The sequence below is a fragment of the Chlamydotis macqueenii genome, chromosome 18, assembly GCF_036417535.1.
Source record: "Chlamydotis macqueenii isolate bChlMac1 chromosome 18, bChlMac1.mat, whole genome shotgun sequence".
Lineage (NCBI taxonomy): Eukaryota > Metazoa > Chordata > Aves > Otidiformes > Otididae > Chlamydotis > Chlamydotis macqueenii.
The window spans coordinates 12400586-12421991 of record NC_141573.1 but is presented as its reverse complement, the minus strand read 5'-3'; the positions used below and the strand labels follow the sequence as shown (position 1 = coordinate 12421991).

Here is a 21406-nt window from a genome sequence, read left to right as displayed (position 1 = left end):
GGCAGCTGGTTAATGTAAGGGTTTGGTTATTTCCTTCTCTGAGCAAGGCCACAGCTCGGATGAGTTCAGATGCCTTCCCTCCTGTCCGTCTCGGCTGGGACGCCGCAGGTTCTGCAGAAGCAGATGGGAACAGATCCAAGCTGCTGTCACGGTGGCTTTCTGTCCTCTGTGGCATATCCTTGAAGAACCCCGTTGGTCAGTGAAAAAGCCACGAGGACACTGCTCATTGTCCCTCTTAGATCCTGCTGCTTCTCTCTTGGATTTCAGAAGCTCAGGCCTGTGAGCAAACGAGGAGTGTGGTGAAGACAGGGTAAACATAGAGGGACAAAATCTCTCTGGAAATCTGCTTAGCCTCCACAGTGAACTGGAAGTGATTTTAGACTTGACAGTAGTTACCAGGCCCGTTCGCCATCAGTACAGCCTCACAGGAACCGTTTTCTGTTCCTTTATAAATTCTTTTCCCTTCCCTCCTGCTGCTAAGGGAAAGAATCGCATAAACCACCAAAACTGACAGTGCGTACAAAAGGTCTGTTTTTCCAGTCCCTTCCAATTTGTGGGGATGCTTGCATTATAAATACTGGTTTGTACGAGTCATCCGATGTGTCAGCGTGGTGACGTGGCGTCCCCTCCGCTGCCCGGCCACATTACTGAAACTCTAACCAGAAGGATCACAGATGATGACTAACATGCTTTTTCATGTGAAAAACTGCTTGTGCTAATTTTTTTTTGGTGTGCTTTCATGATTGTCCAGCGTATCTCGGAATGACTATCAGCTGTGAGGAATTTGTGGGCAGTAAAGAACAGACGATCACAAAGAGCGGTGAAATGATCTTGTTATTTCTATCAAGTGAAGATCTGAGCATTGAGTTGTCTCACCTCAGAATAAACACACAGGTCTCTGCCCTCTTTGAAGGCCATTTGAACTACTGAGCAACTTGCCAAAGCGCTTGAGGTCACTGCAATGTTTTAATCTTGACATTGAATGTCTCTGAAAAGCCAAGACTTTGTTCAAGCACAAGCTTGAATTCAGGATGACAGATAAAAATGTGTGGTGAGGGTTTTGCAGGTCAGTCAAGGCAATTTTCTGGCCTTGAACTCTATGAATGCACCACCTGATTTCCTGAAAGTTACTGTGATTTAATTTGACTTAAAATCTTGAATCAAAGCCTGAAGTTGAGCAAAGTTTATGGTGCTGGGTCCCCCGTTGTCTTCCACAACCATATGCAAGGTGGGTCCCTCTGCCTTACTCAGCCCTGTGCTGTGGCCAGGAGCTCTGGGCAGGGCACTGCTTGGCTTGGGGAAGCCTTTCTAACGTTGGAAAAATCAAGACTTTATTCTTGCTGCCTCTTATTGTTAGCACAATCTTCTGGAGCATTTTTTTTAGTGTAAAATGCATTTGGCACCTACTGGAAGTGTAACATTGTGGTAGGAATATATACGTCTTGCTAATGCCGATTTTCCTGTGGTTTTCTCGAGGGTTATCTGTAATCCAGGCTGAGGCTGGGTTCTTTCTGTGTGTGAACTCGTGGCTCCACTCGTGTGAGTCGTGCTGTGCTGATTGGCGGTGTTGTCTGGTGCAGCTCCCACACAAGTGAAATGGTTGGTGTTGCTTAGGCTGTATGGTCTACGCTTAGCCTTCCACGTAGACACGTCCAGCTTGTTGGTCCACCCGTGTGGTGGTAGCTGTGTTGGAGAAGGCAGCGGCCTGCTCCCGAGTCCATAATCGGTGCCTCTTGGGAACAGCATCCCTCCATTCCGTCAGCATCCCTCCATCCCAGTGAAAGCTCACTTTGCTGCCAGAGGTATTTGATCTGGAATGAAACATGCACACGGGTTGAAGGTTTGTTTTTTTTCTCCCTCTTTGTAAAGAGTCTCTGTTACACAGAATCTGGAAAAGTATCTTTTATTCTTCAATGCGTGTTTCTCATTAGTGCTGGAAGTGAACATGATTTTTTTCCTTTTTTAAATTTTTTTTTTAACATATTCCTTTTGAGGTTAATGTTGCAAGTGGATTTCAAGTCAATGGAAGTGAAGTTGTAATTGTGCGGTTCATTGGACTTGGGCTTGAAGCAATAGAGATTCTTCTTCCTTTGCTGCTCTGCAAAGAGGTGTCTCTCCCTTGCTGTCCTCGCCTTCTCCAGAGCCCCTGTGCCCCAGCTGTCTCCAGCGCTACCCACAGCTCCGCGTGCAGGGCTCTGCCTCTGAAGGTGATGTCCTATGTCAGCGTTAAAACTTGGCAGTTCGGTCTCTGGCAGCTGGCCTGGTGTGTTGGAGAAGCCACCGAGGCGGTGGTTGTGATCAAACCGTGTGTGGGTTATCCTGCCTCTGTTAGCAGCTCCAGGCCTTGCTGCTGATGAAGTCTTCTCCAGCCGTTTTATCTAGGGAGCTTTTAGCTCATCTGTGTGGAGCAGGATGAGATATGGCTGCCAGGGAAGGTGGTTCTCTTGCCCACTCTCAGAATGTTACCTGTGAAGCAGATAAAGTGAGATGGTTTTCACACCCTGTCTGGTCTTGAAGAGGTCCTAAGAGCGTTGCGATGGACATGCACGTCCTAAAAGGGAATGGAAACCCCTGTCCCAGGAGCCTGCACTGGTACCTGTGCCAGCTCTGCATCTCCTGCAGGGCAAACAAAGTGACATCCTCCATCGTATGTCCTCCATAGCAGACAGCGGGGATGGCCTGAGGAGACAGAGAGGGCAGGATGGATGAGAGGGGGTAGGACTGGCTGCTGGTGCAGGTCCTGGAGCCAGCTCTAAAATGCCGGTGTTGTTTAGGTGCTGTCGATACCTCCCAAGTGTTGTTTTGCTGGGAGGTCTTCCACCATCCCAGTGCCAAAGTTGGTGGAGTCTGGGGATGGCTCCGTGACGTGGCCCAGACCTGTATGCTCCAGGAGAGAGCTCTGGGGAGCCAGGAGTGCGGAAATGTCCGTAGGAGAAAACTGGTCTTGGATGGAGACGTGTCTCCAGAGCTGTCTGAACACCCTGCTGCCTTCGTGCTGGGTGAAGAGGGAAGCTGAATGATCTGATCTCGGACCCACTAGTAAATGTTTAACAGAAGCAAGGGTCACGCTGGCTGCTCGGATGAGCTGGTGCTGCTTTGCTGACTGCAGCACAGTGTGGGATGTCTCCTGCTGGTTTTGGCCCGTCCCTTTCCAATAAGACCTTTGTTTGGTTTGGGTTTTTTGTTTGTTTGTTTGTTTTTTCTGGACTGTGTAGAGACAGCAAGTTCCTGGGTTACATCCTCCATTGTTTGTCATCACCACATGGTTTCTCTTGATAATGGAAATTGCTTATTTGTTCTTTTGATTTTTACGTGGTATGAGTGTAGTGGCATGGACTGCTTACTGTGAGGAGAAAATAAATCTTAAGTGGCCTGTCTCATTGCTGTTATATGCATACATAAAACGTTTGGGGTGTATCATGCAAAAACTCTGATGTGTTGTGGAGAACGTACATGTTGACTGTATTGGAGTTGAACATCTCTGGTGGTTCCCTTGTTAGCCCGAGGTTCAGATTCACCAAAAGTCAACCGGAAGAGTCACCCTGTAGCAAGGATGGTTTCTCGAGGCACGATGGATTCATTCTTCCTGCTGTCCTGCACCACGTCTGCATCCTCTGCATCACGGCAAGTGGCTGGAAAACACTCCTGTTTCAATACTGGAATATTTTACATCCATGGTGTGTTGTATCAGCAGCTACAAGAAGCACAAAATAGTAGAACATTTGGCCCAATATGATCTGGAGGGAGTGATTTAGATGTGAGCCTGGCCGGGATCTCGCTTGCACTGACACAACCCGGCTGGAGCAATTCTTGGCTGCAGCAGCTGCGAAGGAGACCCCAGTCAAGTCTCCCGTGCCTTCGGTGCTGCTGCCTTTCTGCTGCGCCATATGGCCCCGACCTGTGGATCTGGAGAGAATTAGTCGTTGATTATGAAACGTGAAAAATATTGCTCGACCAGCGAGCCAAGGTGAGGGCGAGCTCTGGGAATGCCATAACTTTGTCCTGCTGCGGCACATCCGCTGGGCTGAATGAACTGTTCTTGGATTGACTGGTTTTAACTGTTGGACTCTTCCATTTTGCAGTCATTCCGCTGGGGATGCCGGGAAGCATTCCTAGTTTCAGCTAAATAAAGCATATTTCATTATGTTTCTTAGTCCAGTGCACCACAACAAATTTATGGCATGGCTTGAGGGCATCTGAGCTGCGTTAAGAGGGAGGACTCACAGACACCGTGTCTGGGGTGGAAACCTTTGATTTTCATTTCACAGCCCAAAGCTGGGGCTCACCCTGCTGCTTCCAGGCTATAAATAGAGGTAACCCCAGAACGCGCTCAGCGTGCCGATGCTCTCTGCTCCTGCCCACACTGTTGACTTCCTGGCAGCGTGTTCAGAGCAGCATATTTTTAGCTGTTGCTTTCTCGGGTTTTTTTTTTGTTTGTTTTGTTTTGTTTTTTTTTTTCTTTTGACAGATCTTCCCTTCTGTCTTGCCAGGCTGCCAGCTTTCCCTGCCGGTTATCTGCTTTCCAGGACTGTGTCTGGATCCTCCCTTGGTGGCGGGCAGTGGGGCATCACGGCCAGCAAGCTTGGCTTGGACTCCACAGCGTTCCCTTCTCCTTCCAGATTTGCTGTTATGGGGTTGGGCAGCCTGTGCAAACTGCTTGTTTGCGCCTTATTTTCCCTTTTGTTGAAAGGGGATAACAGCGTTATTATGTATTATTAATGTTGTTAACAGGGCTCAAAGCAACAGCCGTCAGAAAAAATTCCTTTCTCCAATACAGAGCAGATCAATGCAGCTTGTCCACTGTTGGCGTTACCTTGGCTGTGAATAATAATTATAGATCCCCAGAGAAAACCTTTGAGGCAGGACAGATAAGCAAATTCTCCAAAATGTTTGCGTAGAAGGTATGGGCTCAGCCAGGACGGGAACGCTCCGATGGCCGTGCCGCGTTGGATATTCCAAGCCCTGTGTGTGTTTTTCCGCCGGAGCCGTCTCTGAAGGGAATAAAGGCGATTTCCTACATGCGATCCTGTCCAAGCTTGTACGCTCCTTGCTCTGCTTCCGCCGCTTTGCCGCAGACTGAATGAAGGCTTTGAACATTAAAGGATGTGTTTAACTGGCTCAGCATGGCTGCATATCTGCAGTGTGCCACCCATAAGGGACGTTTTTCTCTGGGTTTTGAGCAATTATGAAAGGCAGATGTCAACACCGCACAATGCTCGCACGCAGGCAGGGCAGAGGTGTTGGTTCTGTGCAAGGAGCCCGGCCAGGACCCGCCTGCTCTTGCGGCTGAAGAAGTGCGACGTGAAACTCAGAGCGGAGGAAATACGCCTTTTCGTGCTTTGGTAGTGTCCAAAGAAACAGTTGACATTTGGAGGGGAGAAAATAATTATGGAAAAAAATCAGGGACTGCGTTTAATAGAAAAAACAATATGTTTAAAATTTATAGTGCTGGTTATAGTGCTGGTTATAGTGCACAAGCTCCGAGAAACATCAGCCCTTCTCTTGGGGATGGTGCGGGGCGGTGCTGGCCGGGGCTCTGGCTGCGCTGCCCTGCCCTGGTCCGGCAGCACCGTCGTCTCCCTGGGACCAGCCCCGTGGTTCAGCCACATAATGGTGTAGGCACAGAGGCTTTTTATATCGGAAAAGGAAAGGGAGAGAGAAATGCACACACACATGCGTATGTAGGCAGAGGCTTCTGCGTGAGACACTTTTTCCATGACAAGTTGCCAGGCAGGTTTTTTCCTTTCCCTCCCTCCATCCCAGGGCTCACTGGTATGAAAACTTTCTTGCCTTTTATATGTTTTCCTTTTTTTTTTTCTTTTTTTTGCATGATGCACTCTTCCAGCTGAGAAGGTTTGTAAGGTTGCAGCTATGTTACAAATCACAGTTTGGGCATGTTCTGCAGCTTAAATTGGTGCTAACCCTTTGCTTATTGTCCAACAGAGATCTGGTAGATGATGATAAAATAGTTTAAGCAATATAATTAAACAAAATCATCACTCCCCAAATCTAAGAGTTTTTTACCTGTTCCAGGGTAGAAATCCCAGTTCAAAATACTGGTGTGCTCAGGCAGGGTTTGTATTGAGCTGAGGAGCCTCTGTGGTTCCATTCTGGAGCTTGGCAGTTCCAACATCTTGTGTCTGAGGCAATGGTCCATCCTGGAGCTGTTGTTCCTCCAGCAGGACCCGCCAGAGACTGAGGAGCTGCCGGAATCCCTGTGTTGGGAAATTGTGGCATTTGGGGTGGTTTCAAAGTGCAGCATGCCACATGAGGCTGTTCACTGCGTTTAGCGTGTCCGCTTTTATTTTACTGAGAAAAGAGAAACCGAGGCACTAACCGACTAAACTGCCTATGGCTAGGTTTTAACCAAAGGCTTGCTGAGGTGAATTCTGGTTCTTGCTGAGTTTTTCAGCATCCCTGGGAAATGAATGTTGTGGCAATCACCACTTCACAAATAGGCAACTGGGACAGCGGAGAAATTAAATGAGTTACTGATGGATTAGAAATGTTGCCTGGAGTCTGGGAGGAAGGCAGGCAGCTGGGAGTTACTGATTACTTTCTGAAATGGGTATGGGAATGGAGGAGACAAGTCTGTCTGGGTTTTGTCTTTCAAAGTAACGTATGATGTAGAGTGGGTTGAGATGTTGTTGTGGTTTAACTCCAGTCAGCAACCGAGTACCACGCAGCTGCTTGCTCACCCTTCCCATCCCAGAGGGGATGAGGGAGAGAATCAGAAAGAAACAAAAACCCTTGAGTCAAAATAAAGATAGTTTACTAGGACAGCACCATTTCTCACCAGTCAGTGACCGATACAGCCCCTCCCAAGCAGCAATCACTGAATGGAACTGAGTGATCTCGGAACGATCCCAAGCAGCGAGAGACAGAGAGAGCGCACTGCTCACCAGCCAACCCCCCTTATCTACTGAGCATGACCTCCGTGGTATGGAATACTTCCTCTGGCCAGTTTGGGCCAACTGTACTGGCTATAACCCTCCCAGCTTCTTGCACCTGAATGTTAGCAAAACCTGGGAAGCTGGAAAAGTCCTTCATCTCTTGGCAACAACTAACAACATCAGTGCATTATCAACATTCTTCACATACTAAATCACATACTAAATCCCAAACACAGCAGCTACCAGGAAGAAAATTAGCTCCATCCCAGCTGAAACCAGGACAGATGTCCACATATCTTTCTCCAGCACAGTGCATGTGAATTACCAGTGTGCTACCCCAATGAGTATGGTGAATACTTTTTCATTACAAAAAAAGATGCAGCACCATTAGCCCAACATCTGGATGGCTGTGTTCTGGCTTAGCACATGCCTAGAACCCGCGATGCATCCCGTGTTTCAGCCTAACCCTGTGGCAGTGTTCTTGTATACAACGTGTTCCCAGGATGCCGTGTGCCATCTACCCAGAAAGTGGTGACGCTTTGCTGTCCTGTGATGCGGGATGGAGGAGGCACCGCTGGCCTCGTGGCTGAGCTGGCAGGAGAGGCCAGGCACCTCTGGGAAGCGGTTTCTTTGCAGGAGCCTTTATGCTGAGCTCTTTGCCAGTGCAGGGCATGTGCTTGTCCTTCAATTCCTCTGTTTTCCTCTCTCAGCGAGGAAACCTGTCTCGGGAAGTGCTGCACTTCTTTCTAGGATAAAATATCCTGGAGCAAGAGGTGAAGGTGCATGTCCCACTTAATGACATCAAAAGTTCTCTCTGGTGTTTCTGGAAACCCTAAATACATTTGTGGGTTTGAGACATTTGAATAATAACGTTTGACAGCTTCAGGGAATGATGGAGGTCTTTCTTCAGGTGTTTTTCTGTTTAAAATAACGTGTTATTCCCTCAGTCGCAGAGATGATTGAGCATAGCAGGTGTGGAGTCATAGCTGGGAGATTGCTCCACATACGCCGTATTCACATGAACTCCCTTGGCCCATTCCTGTCTTCTGCTTGCTTTAGGAATCACCCGGACCTCCAGCGGGAGACTTCGGAGACTCAGTGACCAGACAAGTCCAAGTAAGTTGCATCAATTTCTCTCTTTGAAACTTCTCATCCAATAAAAAAAATTAAGGAAAAAAAAAAAAAGAGAGAATGCAAGACATAGCTCTCAGAAATAACATCTCCTGCCTGCTGTCCAGTGGCCATGGTTGGGAAGGCAAAGCTGGCTGCTGATCATTGCAGAGCTCTCTCTGCTGTAGAGAGTGAGCAGTATATATAAAAAAAGATAGCAGTATATATGTTATTAAAAAAAAAAAGAGCAATATAAAATCAAAGATTAATTACTTACTGAATAATGGACCCAGAGAGAATAATTAGAAAGCCCCATCTCAGTTCCAGGGGTCTCACACAGGGCGGCAGAAAGCAGCCTGAGGTTGAAATACAGCTTTAGTAATTAGCAGCTCTTTCGTACTCTCCTTAGCTATTATTTTTTATTGGATGTGGAGATTTATGGATTATGTGTGCTTGTGACTGAATTTACACTCCTAATTGCAGCTTAATGTTTCTGAAGCTGTTTCTGATTCGGAAGGAAGCAGGTGGGAGGGTTTCTTTCTCAAAAAAGGTGTTTTCCAGCCTCGGGAAGTAGAAATCTCTTGTGAGTACCCAAGCCCCTGCACTCTGCTTGTGTCTGCGCGACTCTGCTCAGGTCTGCCCAGGGACAGGGACACGTCCCTGGTGCCTACCTGCATTGGCCTGACCCTAATTGTCCCCCGGGAGTAGAAAATTTCACTTTTCTCATCCAAAATACTCAAAAGGAAGCTGAGACAGCCTGTTTCTGGGCTTTTCCCTTTGGTGGTCCTTTGTTGGCTCTGCTAGCCCCGCCGATGGACCTGTGCTGCCCTGCGGCCCTAACCCCTGTGGGAAGCAGCTGCGTGACCTTCCCTTAGCACTGCCTCCTTGCTCTCTGGGATGTGACAGTTGTGCTGCTTGCTGCAGTCCGCCTGTACCCCCAAGAACCCCGCTTGCCCCCTCGACACGCTGTTCTGGCCACGCTGGGTTTCACCCGCTGCCGTCTCCTTGTCTCTCTGTCACTCATAGTCGCTCCCTCCGGGCTGGATTTGCTATTTCAATTCATCTTCTCAGTCCTCGGATCCTGTCCCAGCTCCCAGATGTCCTTATCAAAACAGTTGCGTTCAGCTTTTCCCTCTGCGTGGGTGGGAGCAGAAAGCCACCCTCGGAGTGCCTTCCTGCAGCGGTGGCCTCAGCGTTGTGCTGTCCCGAGGCATCAGCACATGTGGAATAGGGATTAGTCACAGGCATCCGGTTAAGCGTGCGCCTCGGTGCGCCTGGGAGCTGCGACACGGCCTGCCCGGCTCCCGTCAGACGCTAGCGGTGGGCGCGGGGACAGGTATTCACCTTACGGCACGGACAAGGATATCGGGGGACGTGGCACGCCGTGACGCTGTCCTGCCGCTGCGACACTTGCCACTTTGCATCTGGAGCTTCGCAGTCGCCATCTCCTACCCTGACGCTGTGAGGTATCGGTGGGAGGATGTCAGCGTGGTCAGAGGGGCCACTGCACCGCCAGCTAACGTCGGATGGCAGGAAAAATGTGCTGAGTGATAGTTTAGCGTGGGGTCTCGCAGCATTGGTCTGAGCACGAAAGCCTGGTGGCAGCGATCGTTCGGCCTGGAAGAACTGAGCTGCGTTTCAAAAGTGATGCTGCAGAACCCGGCCACCAGCGCAGAGCTGGTAGTTTTGAACCGAAGTGCGTGTTTACCTTCTGCATGTGCAAAAACAAAGCCGCGGCCTCAGCCCTGGCACCGCGCGCTTGCATGTACGTGTGTGGGAGGACAGAAAGGGGAACTGGTGCAGCGCCAAAGGTAACTGGCATGTAGAGAATGGCTATGGAAAGACACGGCACGTTTGTTGAAGCTTGTTTTCTTTAGACTCTAATTATATACTTTTCCACTTTGCTGGTGAGAGACCTTTTAAATTTTAATATTTTTTTTTCAAGTTAAAATCAAATGGACAGCTCAGTGCTCGGGTTTACATTGCAGTAAATATTTATGGCTCCATATAACTGGAGCTCGATTTCCCCTCGTTTCAGGGCCAAATTTTGCCGTCTGCACATCTGGCCTTGCATCCAGAAGCTTTTACTCCTGTAAAAGACAAATTGGGACTGGGATGACTGAGCAGTGGTTGTAAGTGAAGCATTGCAGAAGGGGGTTGCTTTGGGCTCTCTGCCACCCTAAACACAGAAGGGGATGACATGCATTTCCACAGCCACCAAATCTTGGGAGCTACGCAATCGTCTGCACACTACATACTGGCCTGGGGCATGTGGTGATGGCAGGAACCTGGAGATCTGAGGTTGGCCTCTTTTGGAAACCTTATTCTGTGACTCCTCTCTATTTTTCTTGTCCCCTTGAAAGTGGTTATATGGCAGCGGCACCCAGCATCGCTCGGTGAGCAGCAACTCTGAGGCTTTGGAGCTTCAGTTTTTGTTTCATACAGGCCTGCTGCCTAGTCCCAGGTACGCCAGTGAGGTGGGACTCATCTGGACTGGTAAATGGAGAGAGCTGGAGTCTATCAGAAATGTCTGAGAGCACTTATTGAGGATGGGAATAGTAAGCTTCTTGGAGGAACCCATGTCCCCATAGGATTATCGAGGACCATGATTTCTTTAGGTAGCTATGTTTAGGGATATGTGGATCCTATGCTTTGTCTCAGTTTGGTTTTCTTTGGCTGCAGAAGTGGAGTTAAGATCATGCATACCTGAGGAGTGCCCTGGGAAGTTGGGAGATGTCAGATTGTGACAGCGTCCAAGCATCTCACAGCGGGGCTCTGGCTGCATGAGGAGATGCCACAATGATGGGTGCAGAAGCCACTTCTGATGTCCAGCACCCTGGAGGTGCTGAGCTAAACGTCACCAGCACCCATTCAGTGGAAGACACGGGGTGCTGGGCTCACCGCTGGCTCCCTTTCCGCAGCATCGCTGGTGCTATTGGTCCTCACCCATCACAGATCGGCAGCGAGCGGGCTGGGGGCTGTGGCTCCCTGGACAGCAGCACCGTCCTGGGGCGCAGCCTGAGATTGGGGGCTGGAAGGGCCTTGTCTGGCGGGCTGGAAAGACAAAGAAGATGTCTGGGGCTTGGCACCATCCCCTCTCAGTTAGGACGTGAGACCCTGCCCATGAGATCGAGTTTGGAGGTTTGGAGGCTCTGTTCAATATGCCGTTGGACACAGGCAGAGAAGAGGAGGGGAGTGGGAGGAAGCCCTTTATAAAAGGCTGCAGTTCGGGACCGTGGCCCCTAACGTGTCACCACCACCTGCTGTGGGTAGCCTAGGGCAATATTTTTGCAGAGTTAAGAAGAGCGTGTCAGGGAAGTTACTCCCACTTCATTTTCCTACAACTGTACCTGGTGAATTTGAAAGAGAGAAATATGTGCTGACATCCGCCATCCGCAGCAGCGAGGTGTTCCCGAGCCGGCCAGAAAACAGCCCCAGAGCAGTTGGAGTGGAAGAAACCAGCATCGTATTCCTCTCGGGCAGCCAGCTGCGCTCTGCGCTTTGATTTGTTTCCAGCCTACAACTCAGATTTTGCTAAGAGGAAGGAACTTCCCTGGCAGGGATAATGTAGGAGGGTCCAGAAAAAAGGTAGAGTTCGCTAATGTAGCTACACCAGCACGTTTTTTTCTGTGTTAGTGAACGCAGGGAGGAGGATGCCTTCCAGTTGTGTCGCAGTAGAACTGCTCCTGCGCCAGTGCTGTTAGTGGGTCAGGTGCTTTGTTCCTGAGAGCTCCCAAAGGGGTGGGAGGGGAGCAGGTGCCTCAGCTTTCCCGTTCCAGCCTTTGTCCAGCCGCACGGCTGCCTGGAGCCGGCCCGAGCGCAGCAGGGGCAGGCTGCCAGGGCCGGCGGCAGCCCGGGGCAGGCGCTGCTTTTCCATCCAAAAAAGACAGGGTGCGAGCGGCCCCGCTTCTGCATCATCAGCAGTTGGCGGAGGATCAACCACAACTTGTCTCGGTGCTTTTTGGAAGCGTAGGGCATAATTTAGAGAGGCATGAAGCTGAAGGCCAGCTCTCTGGGCTGCATTAGAAAGGGGCACTCAGTGACATAACGAAGCCTTTGTCAAGGCAGTTTGTCTTGTACTGCCCAAATACTCTTGGGTGTAAAGCGGAGGGAGTCCCATACCCAGCTGTTTGGTGTTTGTGCCAGCTTCAGCCCCTTGTCCACTATCTAGGTTGACAGCGGTAGACAGAGAGGCCAGAAGCCACAGCGAGTGGACAGGCATGGGCTGGAGGTGTAGGGCAAGTGAGATGGTTCAAAGATGCTGGTCGTGGTGTGGGCCCGTGAGCTTTTGCTCAGGACACGAGCTCTAGGACCACATTGGCCATCGTGGCACTGTGTTGCCACCAGGTCTCTGTCAGAGCTGGTAGCTGGGGTTAATAAAAGTGGGGAGAATAGAGTCTTACATGAAAATTTCAACAAGATGTGCAGAGATAGTTCTTGTCTTATTTTGCTTTTCCCTTGTTAAGCCTTGCATTTTCCCTTTAATAGCTCTTGATGTTCCCATTTCACAGTCGGGGAAGACAGAGCAGCAGAGAACCTGAGAGCTGTGCATTGCCTGTGAATCTGGGGATCCTTCCCCATGGACACTGAACTGGAAAGACATGTGGCCGGGTGGGTGGAAGAGCTGAGCACATGCAGCTTTGGGCATATCACTTCAACAAGGTCAACAGGATTTCAGCGGGGCTCACTGGTTTGGGATGCTCCAAATTAGTGCAGTGAGTTAAAGGTAGGTGAGGCAGTGGATCTTGCTGTTTCCATCTGTTTAGTACCTTGTCCTGAGGACCCTCTCCTGCCTGGAGTCTGTAAGAGAACAACTTTAGAAACTGGTTTATGTGAAGTTGCAGGTTAACCAGAACAGTGGAAATAAACAAAAGAAATGTCAAAAGCCAAGTTGAGCGTACATGATCGCTGTTACATAAGCTAATTCCCAGTGCTATAGGCTCCATTAGGTTTTTGAGGTTTTTTCCCCTAGGGAAGTGCTGCCAGAACTGTCACATGTCTGCAGCTCAGGCACGGGTACCCCCACCGCAGCACAGCCCTCTGCGTGCAGTTGTGATATCTGAGGAAACAGAGTTTGAGAACCCCTCCTGTAAACCTTGGTCCAGTCCTTCAGATTATCCTGACTTTTACTGCATCCTGTTTTAGCTTCCTGTTGGCGCACTGGGATGCAGTCACTTCTGGTCCAGCTGGAAGCTGTGGGGATGCACATCTCCTCTTTGCAGCGCAATGTTTTTAGCACAGACGATGCCTTTCACCTTGGTGGAGCAGTGGAATGGTTAACGAGAGACTTGTGGTTGCAGCCTCATTGCTTTGGATGTGTCCTTGGATGAGGTCATTGGAATTTATTTGGGCAGCCTCTATTCCCCTTTGTTTCAAGCACCACACCAGTCACCCCAGCTGCGTGGACCTCCGTGCCAGCGAGCATCCCCATGCATGCACACCGCTCTTCTTGGGCTCCCTCGTGACAAGCCCTTGTTCAACATGGGTCCTCTTGATCATTCTCATCATGAGGGCGAAGCAGCAAAGGGTGAGGCTTGGTCACCAGCCAGCCTGGAGGGTCCCCTCTGCAGCAGCGCGGGTCCACAATTGCAGCTCTGCAGGAAATCCCAACTCCAGGCAACAAGAAGTTAACGGGACAAGGCTGCTCTCAGTTCAGGTGCTCGGTTTTCTGCAGGGACGCATGAGGACGGCGCTTGCATAACGCGGACACGTGGACTTCAGGCTGCCTGGGAGCGTCCTGTGGGCTCCCACGTGCTTCGAGCAGAGATGCGCATTACTTGCAGCGAATGAGGGAGCGCAGGCACTTGTGTGCACAGCCATGAAATTAAATAATAGTGATAGGTGCCGTGGGCCTGTTCGCTGTGGAGGGGATGTGCTGAGCACTGGCTTGTCAGCCTGTGGCTTTACAATACCTGTGACCAGCTGAGAGAGCTGGGGCTTGTTCTGGTTCAGCCTGGAGAAGAGGAGGCTCCGGGGAGACCTGAGAGCAGCCTCCCAGTGCCTAAATTGGGCTGCAGGAAAGGTGGGGAGAAACTCTTCAGCAGGGCCTGGTGTGACAGGACGAGGGGTCATGGTTTTAAAATAGAGGGAGGTGGATCCAGACTGGACATAAGGAAGAAATTTTTTACCCTGAGGGTGGTGGAGCACTGTCCCAGGTTGCCCAGAGAGGCGGTGGATGCCCCATCCCTGGAAACATTCCAGGCCAGGTTGGCCGGGGCTGTGAGCAACCTGATCTGGTTGGAGATGTCCCTGCTCCTGGCAGGGGGGTTGGACTGGGTGGGCTTTAATGGTCCCTTCCCACCCAAACCCTTCTGTGATTCTACAATAAGTGCTGATGAAATCCACAGGGTTCCCCAGAGGAAAGGAGATGGAGAAGTGCGGAGTGCAGCTCCTCCAGGACAGGAGCAGTGATCCTGGTCCTTGAGCGAGGTCGGTTATCGCCTTGGGACCAGCCGTCTCTGGAGTAAGCTTCTGAGGCCCTTTCAAGAGAGACTCATGTCAGCCACAGCTGAGAGGAGGCAGGAAAGCAGGGAAGGGCAATGACAGTGGAAGATGGTTTTATCTAATTTGTCTCAGCACATTGTGAAGGATGGAGGGAAAAAAAACAAACAACAAAACAGTCCTCTAGAAGAGTGTGGAGGAAGAGAGAGAAATATATTTGTTATCACCTCTGCAGCCCCAGCCGCATCCTGCGAGGGCAATGGCTGTGCTGGGATGGGGCTGACCCGAGGTGCCCACACAGGAGCTGATGGAGCAGGTGGGGAGGAGCCCTCCTGGGGCTGGTGGGAGTGAAAGGACACGCTTCCAGCCAAAGCGTCAACGGGCACTGGAGGAGTGGGACAGCTATGGAAGTGTGAGTGGGGGTCTGGCACCCTTCCTCTCAGGAACAGGGGAAAAACAAAACGATGGAGGAAGGAGGGCTGGTGTGTCTCGACCTGGTCTGTATGTGCTAGCTCACGCAGTGGTGGTTACCTCAGCAGCTGTGTGTGGTCACATTTCTCTTGGTTGAATCCATGACTGTTTATTTTCTCCATCTTTTTGTTGCTGAAATGTCAGTTTGCAAATTGCTCTTGGGCTTGTTGGCAGAGCAGCTTGTGGCTGCTCAACTTTCCCTCTTCCCCTCCGAGTCTGGTGTCCCTCATCACGTGGACAGAGGCAAATTCCCGAGCCCCGGCTGCCCACCACAGGCATCCTCTGAGCCTGCGAGGCCGGCGCATCCGGCGGTGGCTAGTGTTTACCAAACCCCCTAATTGTACCTTAGGCAGAGAGCACCGATTTACTCCTTGCTATATTTATCTTGTGTCTGGAACTGCAAGAGAGACAGGAGCTCAGCTTTTCATGCCCTTTGTTGCAGAGAGATGACTTCTTTGTGAGGCAACTCTGCGGCTGGGCTAGTGGATAAAGCATTGTAGATGTTCAGGGCTGACCTGCAAAGCGTGAAGCCTCTCTGCCTAAATTTTGGTAGCCATGAAAGCAATGCACGAAGTCAAAGGAAAGCACCAGTAGCAAGAGGTGTTCTCGATTGACTGACTCTGTGGAGCAGTCCCTGCTGGGCTTGCATTTTTTGTAGTTTAATTTCTGGTCAAAGCATGTCATGATGTTCAGAAGCGTCCAGGTCTGAATGATTCTGCTGCTAAATGCAAATAGAATCTGCTACCCAGTTCTGGAGCGTTTTCTCTCCCTCAGTGGACTGGCCCTTCTTCAGCAATCAGGAGGCAACAGGGGTGTCCTCCAGCTGCATCACACCAAGGCAGCATCTCTCCGTTGGGTCGCAGCACAGTAACAGAGTGAAATCCGTGCAAGAGAGCCCCTTGCCTGTCATTGCTCCACAGACAGCAATATTTTGAAAGTCCCTGTGTTTACGCGCTGCTTTCCTAAGGAAGGTGAAACAAAGATCTCAGCAGGTCTGTCATGGGATGAGGTCTGCCCTCAGCACCAGGGAAGCTGCTTCAACACGCAGGAGCAGAGCGTTGCTTTCCACAAGCCCGCACTGCCCAGGTGTAACGTGCCCAGAAGCCGTGCAGCTTTTCAGCCGGCTGTAGCACCAGCGAGGTGCCGGGAGCTGGACTTGCTGGGGTGGGTCTGCAGCTCCTTGGGGCAAGGTGGTCTGAGGACGGTGGAGGGGAGCGGTGTGCAATGCAAACTATGCCCCATCTTATTTAATAAGCCCAGAAGAAAAAGACAGACACCTCCCAAAGGTGTTTGCAGGGCTTGGTGCGATCTTCCTTCCTTTAACCTGCCTGCTGAGACCTGGGGTGGTCGCTCTCTTGAAGACTTTGCTCCTCGATGGCTCCTTCTGCCAGGTGGGAGCTGTTGCAGTGACCTGCCGAGGCGCAGAGCAAAGGGCTGGCGTTCGAAAGAAGAGCAAATGCAGTAATGCCACCGGGAACTCGGCTTTCCCCCAGCAACTGCTGGGTGGGGAAGGACCACAGACCTCCCGGTACAGGATAACCCCCCTGTTTTGGGGACTCGAGAAGTGAGCTGGGGGAGACAACACGTTGAGAAGGCAAAACTGATGGCAGGGAGGAGTCCGGGAAGGAAAACGTAAGTGCAGGATGGTGGAAGAGTTAAGGTTTATCTGAGACGCCTTGTGCTCTCCCGGGAGGGCGAGCATCCAGTCCTCCTGCCTCGCCTTTCGCTTTGCGCTGCCAGCTGCTATTCGTACTGCAGCACATGAGTGTGAAAGCGCCAGCAGAAAGCCTGGGGAGGATATGCAAGGGATTTCCGGCAGTTTGAGGCTTTCAGGCAGAGAGGTTGAGAGCCAGCGTGGAGGACAGCCTGGACAGGGGCTCTCCTTAAAGATACATCCCTCCACGGGACAGGGTGAACAGAGGGAGACTCGTGGGCATCATCTCAGGGCACTGTGAGGGCTCGGGGCGTGAGGGGAGATGCGCTGCTGCTGTCTCAGCCATCCCCTGTGGCAGCTGCCATACACGCTCTGGGCTGCGATGAGCCCTGCGGCCTGGGCACGGTCTTTGGCTTGGGAACAGGAGTAGCTCGGGAGGATCTGTGTTCCCCTGTGTTGAACAAACACAGGTTTTCATAAGAAATGATCAGGAAGGGTCAAAATAGCGCTTGGCAGCAGATGTGGAGCAACCATGAGCTGCGGTCCAGGGCAGGGCAGCTCCATGCCTGCCCAGCTGGGGGAGGGGGATGGAGGAGTGGGGAGGCAAAGAAAAAGTAGCTGGCAAAGAGCAGGGCAGCGGCATTCAGAGGATAAATACCTCCCTTGAACAGAGGGGCATCTCCCTGGCTTGTTTGGAGTTTTTGTTGTTTTTTTTTTTTTTAAATGAAAAGGAGAATTTTAGCAGCATTTTCTTTCTTCCCCATCCTCAAAGCTCATATAAATGTAAATGAAAGGTTCTCGGGGCAGTCAGCGGAGCCTCGGATACTGTCAGCTGCTGGCTGGGCCAGCTTGGAGGTAAATGGCACAGAGGGAATATAATGGATGGCACTGTTTGCGTTTGGGCCTGTATTTCCCCATGTGAAAATGTCTCACTGCACACAATGTGATGTAGGTATGCTCCGCTCCGCCGCGCTGCACTCCCCTTTGCACCCTCCTCCCAGCTCGCCAGCGCTGCACATAGCTGAGCTGGTGAAAGAACCAGTTGAATCCCCATTTTTCCTGCCTCTCCAGGCCCTGGAGGGCTTTGGCTGCTCTGGCTGCTTCCCAGCACCTTTGTCAACGCACTTTGAACCTCTGATCCCTGCACGGGCTTGCAGCGTTCATCCCTTCCAGCTCGCTCCGCGGCAGGGCTGGGGTTGTGAGGTGATACCTGGCTGGTTTGCTAAAAGCGTGGTGGAAGTGGCCAGCTGTGGCTCTGGGAACCTGGGAGAAAAGAAAATAACAGTTCTGTCAGATGCAATGCCACAGGAACGCAATCGCAGCGTAAACCTAGAGATGAGGAATTGCAAATGGCATCGACCTGAATGCATGCAGGCACTGCGGCTGCGATGGTGCCATAGGCCTGAGTCCCCTCCCGGCTGCCCACCGGTGTCCCAGGCTCTGACGTGTCCACGGTCAGGGGTGAGCTTCTGCTGTTTTCACAGCACCTTCCCTGCTCATCTACGTGTTCATGCGCAGCAAGCAGCTTGTTGCTCAGCAAAGGGCTTGGCCATTGCCGGGTCAGCCTAGGAAAGAGGAGGGAGAGAGAAAATTCAAACTGAGCCTGGAGCAGGCTTTGGTTTACTTTCTTTTTTTTGTGATTTCCTTCCTAGCTTTCTCTGCACCTGGCAGTGCTTCCTGCTGGCTGCCGCTCCCGGGAATGTTTAAACCTGCAAGGTGGGGCGAGGGAGAGCGGGTGCACCCCCGTGCCAGCGGGGCAGCGGCGGAGCAAGGCCCCTGTTTTGTTCCGGCTTCTTGTTTGCAAATGGAAATGGGGTTTATCTTTACAGCAGATAGCGGGGGTTTCCTAAAAGGTACTCTTGTCTCTTCCCTCTCCTCCTGGCTCTGCCAAAAGGCAGCCCTGGGGGGGTCTTGAACCTCCAGCAAACAGCCCCAGCCAGGGGAGAGTCTCCTTTGTCCCCTTCCCAAACCCTAGATGTGCTTGGCTACCCCCCCAGCCCTTTTAATGGGGGTATTAGCAAGTGCAATTTGTTTTCTCTTTCTCTGTAGACTTGCACGGTGCACAGACTGCCAAGTACCCATTTAAACAGGCGCCTGGTGAGCTGCTCAAAACCCAAGGAGGATGGGGGACCCCAGCCCTGTAGCATGCAGGTCTCTGGAACCGCACCTCCGAAGGGACCAGACTTCGGTGTTGGCATCCCGGGCACGGCGCGGCCGAGCACCCATCCCTCTCAAACGCAGACGCCCCAGTGCCACTGCTACTGGGGGCGATGGCAGGAGCACTTTCTGAGCACTGCTTCGAACGCGTGCAGTGCACGCAACTGCACCTTCGAAGTGAATCCATTAACATCTGCTTGAGGACTTGAAGTCTGAATGAGAGCATCTGCCTGGAGGTTTTATGAATGTAAAGTTCGATTGCATTAATCACTGTTTGGATTCACTTCCCGGAGTCCCCCGTGGTGATCTGCCCTAAGAGAAATGATGCCTTTGCTTTGTCCCTCCTGATCACCTGGATCCTCATGGGTTAAAGTCTGCAAACTTGTGCTGTCCCCATCCCTTCTTCCTTTCTATTCACCTTCTTCCTTTCTTGACACTTCCCCTGAGCTTTTCCCTTCCTCTCCAGCGTGAGGAGCGTGGCAATAAAGGCTGCTTGGTGGAGGTAGGGGACTGGGTTTCGCACTGCGTGGGGCTGTGCAGCTCCCCTGGGTCCTTGCTTTGTGCTCAGCACCTTCGAGGTCTCGGGCAGGAAACGTGGTTTTGGTCTGAGCCTGGGAAAACATTGCTTATTGTCTCCTCTCTAGTGCCTTGGGCACTGGCAGCGGGAACATACAGAGCTTTAATGGCAAACAGAGAAAGAACAGGAATTTGGGAAGGAATCTAAACCTGCCTGCCCAGGGAATAGCCCACTGGGAATGGGAGAGAAGCTTCCCTAACGGATGAACCATCCTTGAACTGCCTCCCACCACCATCTCTGGTGCAGTGGGAGTGGTGACCTGACCCCGTCGCTTGGCGTTAGCGATGTCCCTCCCTCTGCTTTGGTGCCAGTGACTCCCCATCAGCCACTGGATGGGGAAATGCGCACGTTTGCTGGGATTTTTCATGTTGAGAAGCAATGCAAGGTAGGTCCCAGCTGTCCAAAGGTCCCAGCAGCGCCTGGAGTCTTTCCTTGGAAGTTCATTCATCCAGATGGGAAACATCACCTCCTCCTGCCCGTGCCGTGGGGGGAAGTGCCAGGCTCCTTCACAGCTATCACACTTGTGATTTTCCACGTGAACTGTGAGCATTTTGGGGCAAAAAGCATCACGCGTGCCGTGCTGAGCACGCGAGGGCCCTGCCAGCGCACCTGGCCTGCGCAGCAGCCGTGCCTGCCGGGCTAGCGTCTGTCGGTGGGAGGAACAGCTCGTGGGCCAGCTCTGGGGACGGAGGCCGTGCCCCCGCGGCCGGCTGGGCCACTCGGGCTCCGCGCCGTCAATGGGAACCGGCAGCCGATGAGGCGGGAGGGTCGTGCGGGGCGGCGCGGGCAGCGTCTCGGCGGAGGTGCTAACATGGCGTCCCTGCTGCCTGCCCTGGCCCTCGGCCAAGTGGAAGTTTCCGAATGGGCCGGCCCAGCTGCAGCCGCGCATCCCTCCGTCCCGGCCGGGGAGAGGAGGATCTGACAACCGGCTCTGCAGGGCTGCCCCGCTCCCTCTGTACCCCTGTGCCCTGGCATCGCGGGAAAGGAAAACGGCTCTCCAGTCCCACCTCCACTCCGCAGCCAAGGAGGAGACCAAGGGATTCTGCCCGGGGCAGAGACTTTCACTATCGCTTTCCAGCTGGCTGCAGAAATCCTCCCCTTATCGCCGCTTTCCGGAGGGGAGGAAGGCGAGGCGGGGGCTTGGTGCCAGGGCCGGCGGTGAAGCTCTCCGGCGAGTTGCGCGGGGCGAGTAAACACGCACGGCGCTGGGGTCCCGCCTCATCGCAGCGGCAGCGGCGGCCCATGATGCTGTGCTGGGAATGAAGTCAGCCTTCATCAGCCCGAATAGTTTATGCATGAATCGAAACTTCAGACCTGGCAGGGTGGGGGAAACACGCGGGATCTGTGCGCTTTTAAAATGCCGGAGCCAAGAAAGGAGGAGGGGATAGAGGAAATAGCAGGAAAATAGGACTGGGGAAGCAGGGAGAGATTTGAGAAGCTGGATGAGTTGTTCGCTCTGTCGTTGCGAGGAGCCAAGTTCCTTCAGCATCTCCTGTGGATGTTAAGAGGGAGCTGTGGAGGCTGGAGCGTTCCCCTGGACACTCGCGTGCTGTAGCTTTAAGACTGCTTTACAGAGGACTCGGGATTTCCAGTTTCCCTGTGCCTGCTGGAGCATTTTGGGGAGTTACGGGATTTTTTGGGTCATGCACCCCCTTTTTCTTTTTTCTTCCTCCTTTCTATTCCTCTCTCGCTCTTCCTTCTCATTTCAAAGAGACAAAGCTACTTCAGTTTGGGGCACAAACATATGATCAGCACATGGAAATGTGGTAATTTGGATGCATTCATGATTGCAACAGATTGAAGAAATTAGACCAGACAAAGAGCTTTTTTTGGAAGAGGAGGAGGAGGAGGCAAGGAGGGAGGGAGAGTGGGGGAAAGAAGGGGACGCCACCGAAAAAAGGGACGGCCGTGACACGCGGATGCTAAATATATCCCGTAGTAATGGAGAGGGACCGGATTTCAGGTAGGCTGTTGATCTTTTCGTATGTTCTGTTCTGCCTCTGCCCTCCTACCTTTCCAGCAGCTTCTGCACTTTAAGAGGAGAAACAGCCCCGCTCCGGGTGGATTTCAGCTGATTCCTTTATTTCTTTCTTTTTTTTTTTT

General features: G+C 51.9%; 1 protein-coding gene across 2 annotated transcripts in view; it reads left to right on the top strand.

Moving 5' to 3' along the window:
* The window catches only part of SEPTIN9 (septin 9), a 137498-nt gene that overhangs the window by 17336 nt on the left and 98756 nt on the right, over positions 1-21406 (top strand). Inside the window, exon 2 of one of the 2 annotated variants that reach the window (XM_086762155.1) lies at positions 7953-8009. In XM_086762155.1, the coding sequence (XP_086618281.1) occupies positions 7953-8009 (57 nt within the window). Of the gene's footprint in view, positions 1-7952; positions 8010-21181; positions 21267-21406 lie in introns of those variants that run through there. The other variant, XM_086762157.1, reaches the window with a different exon arrangement.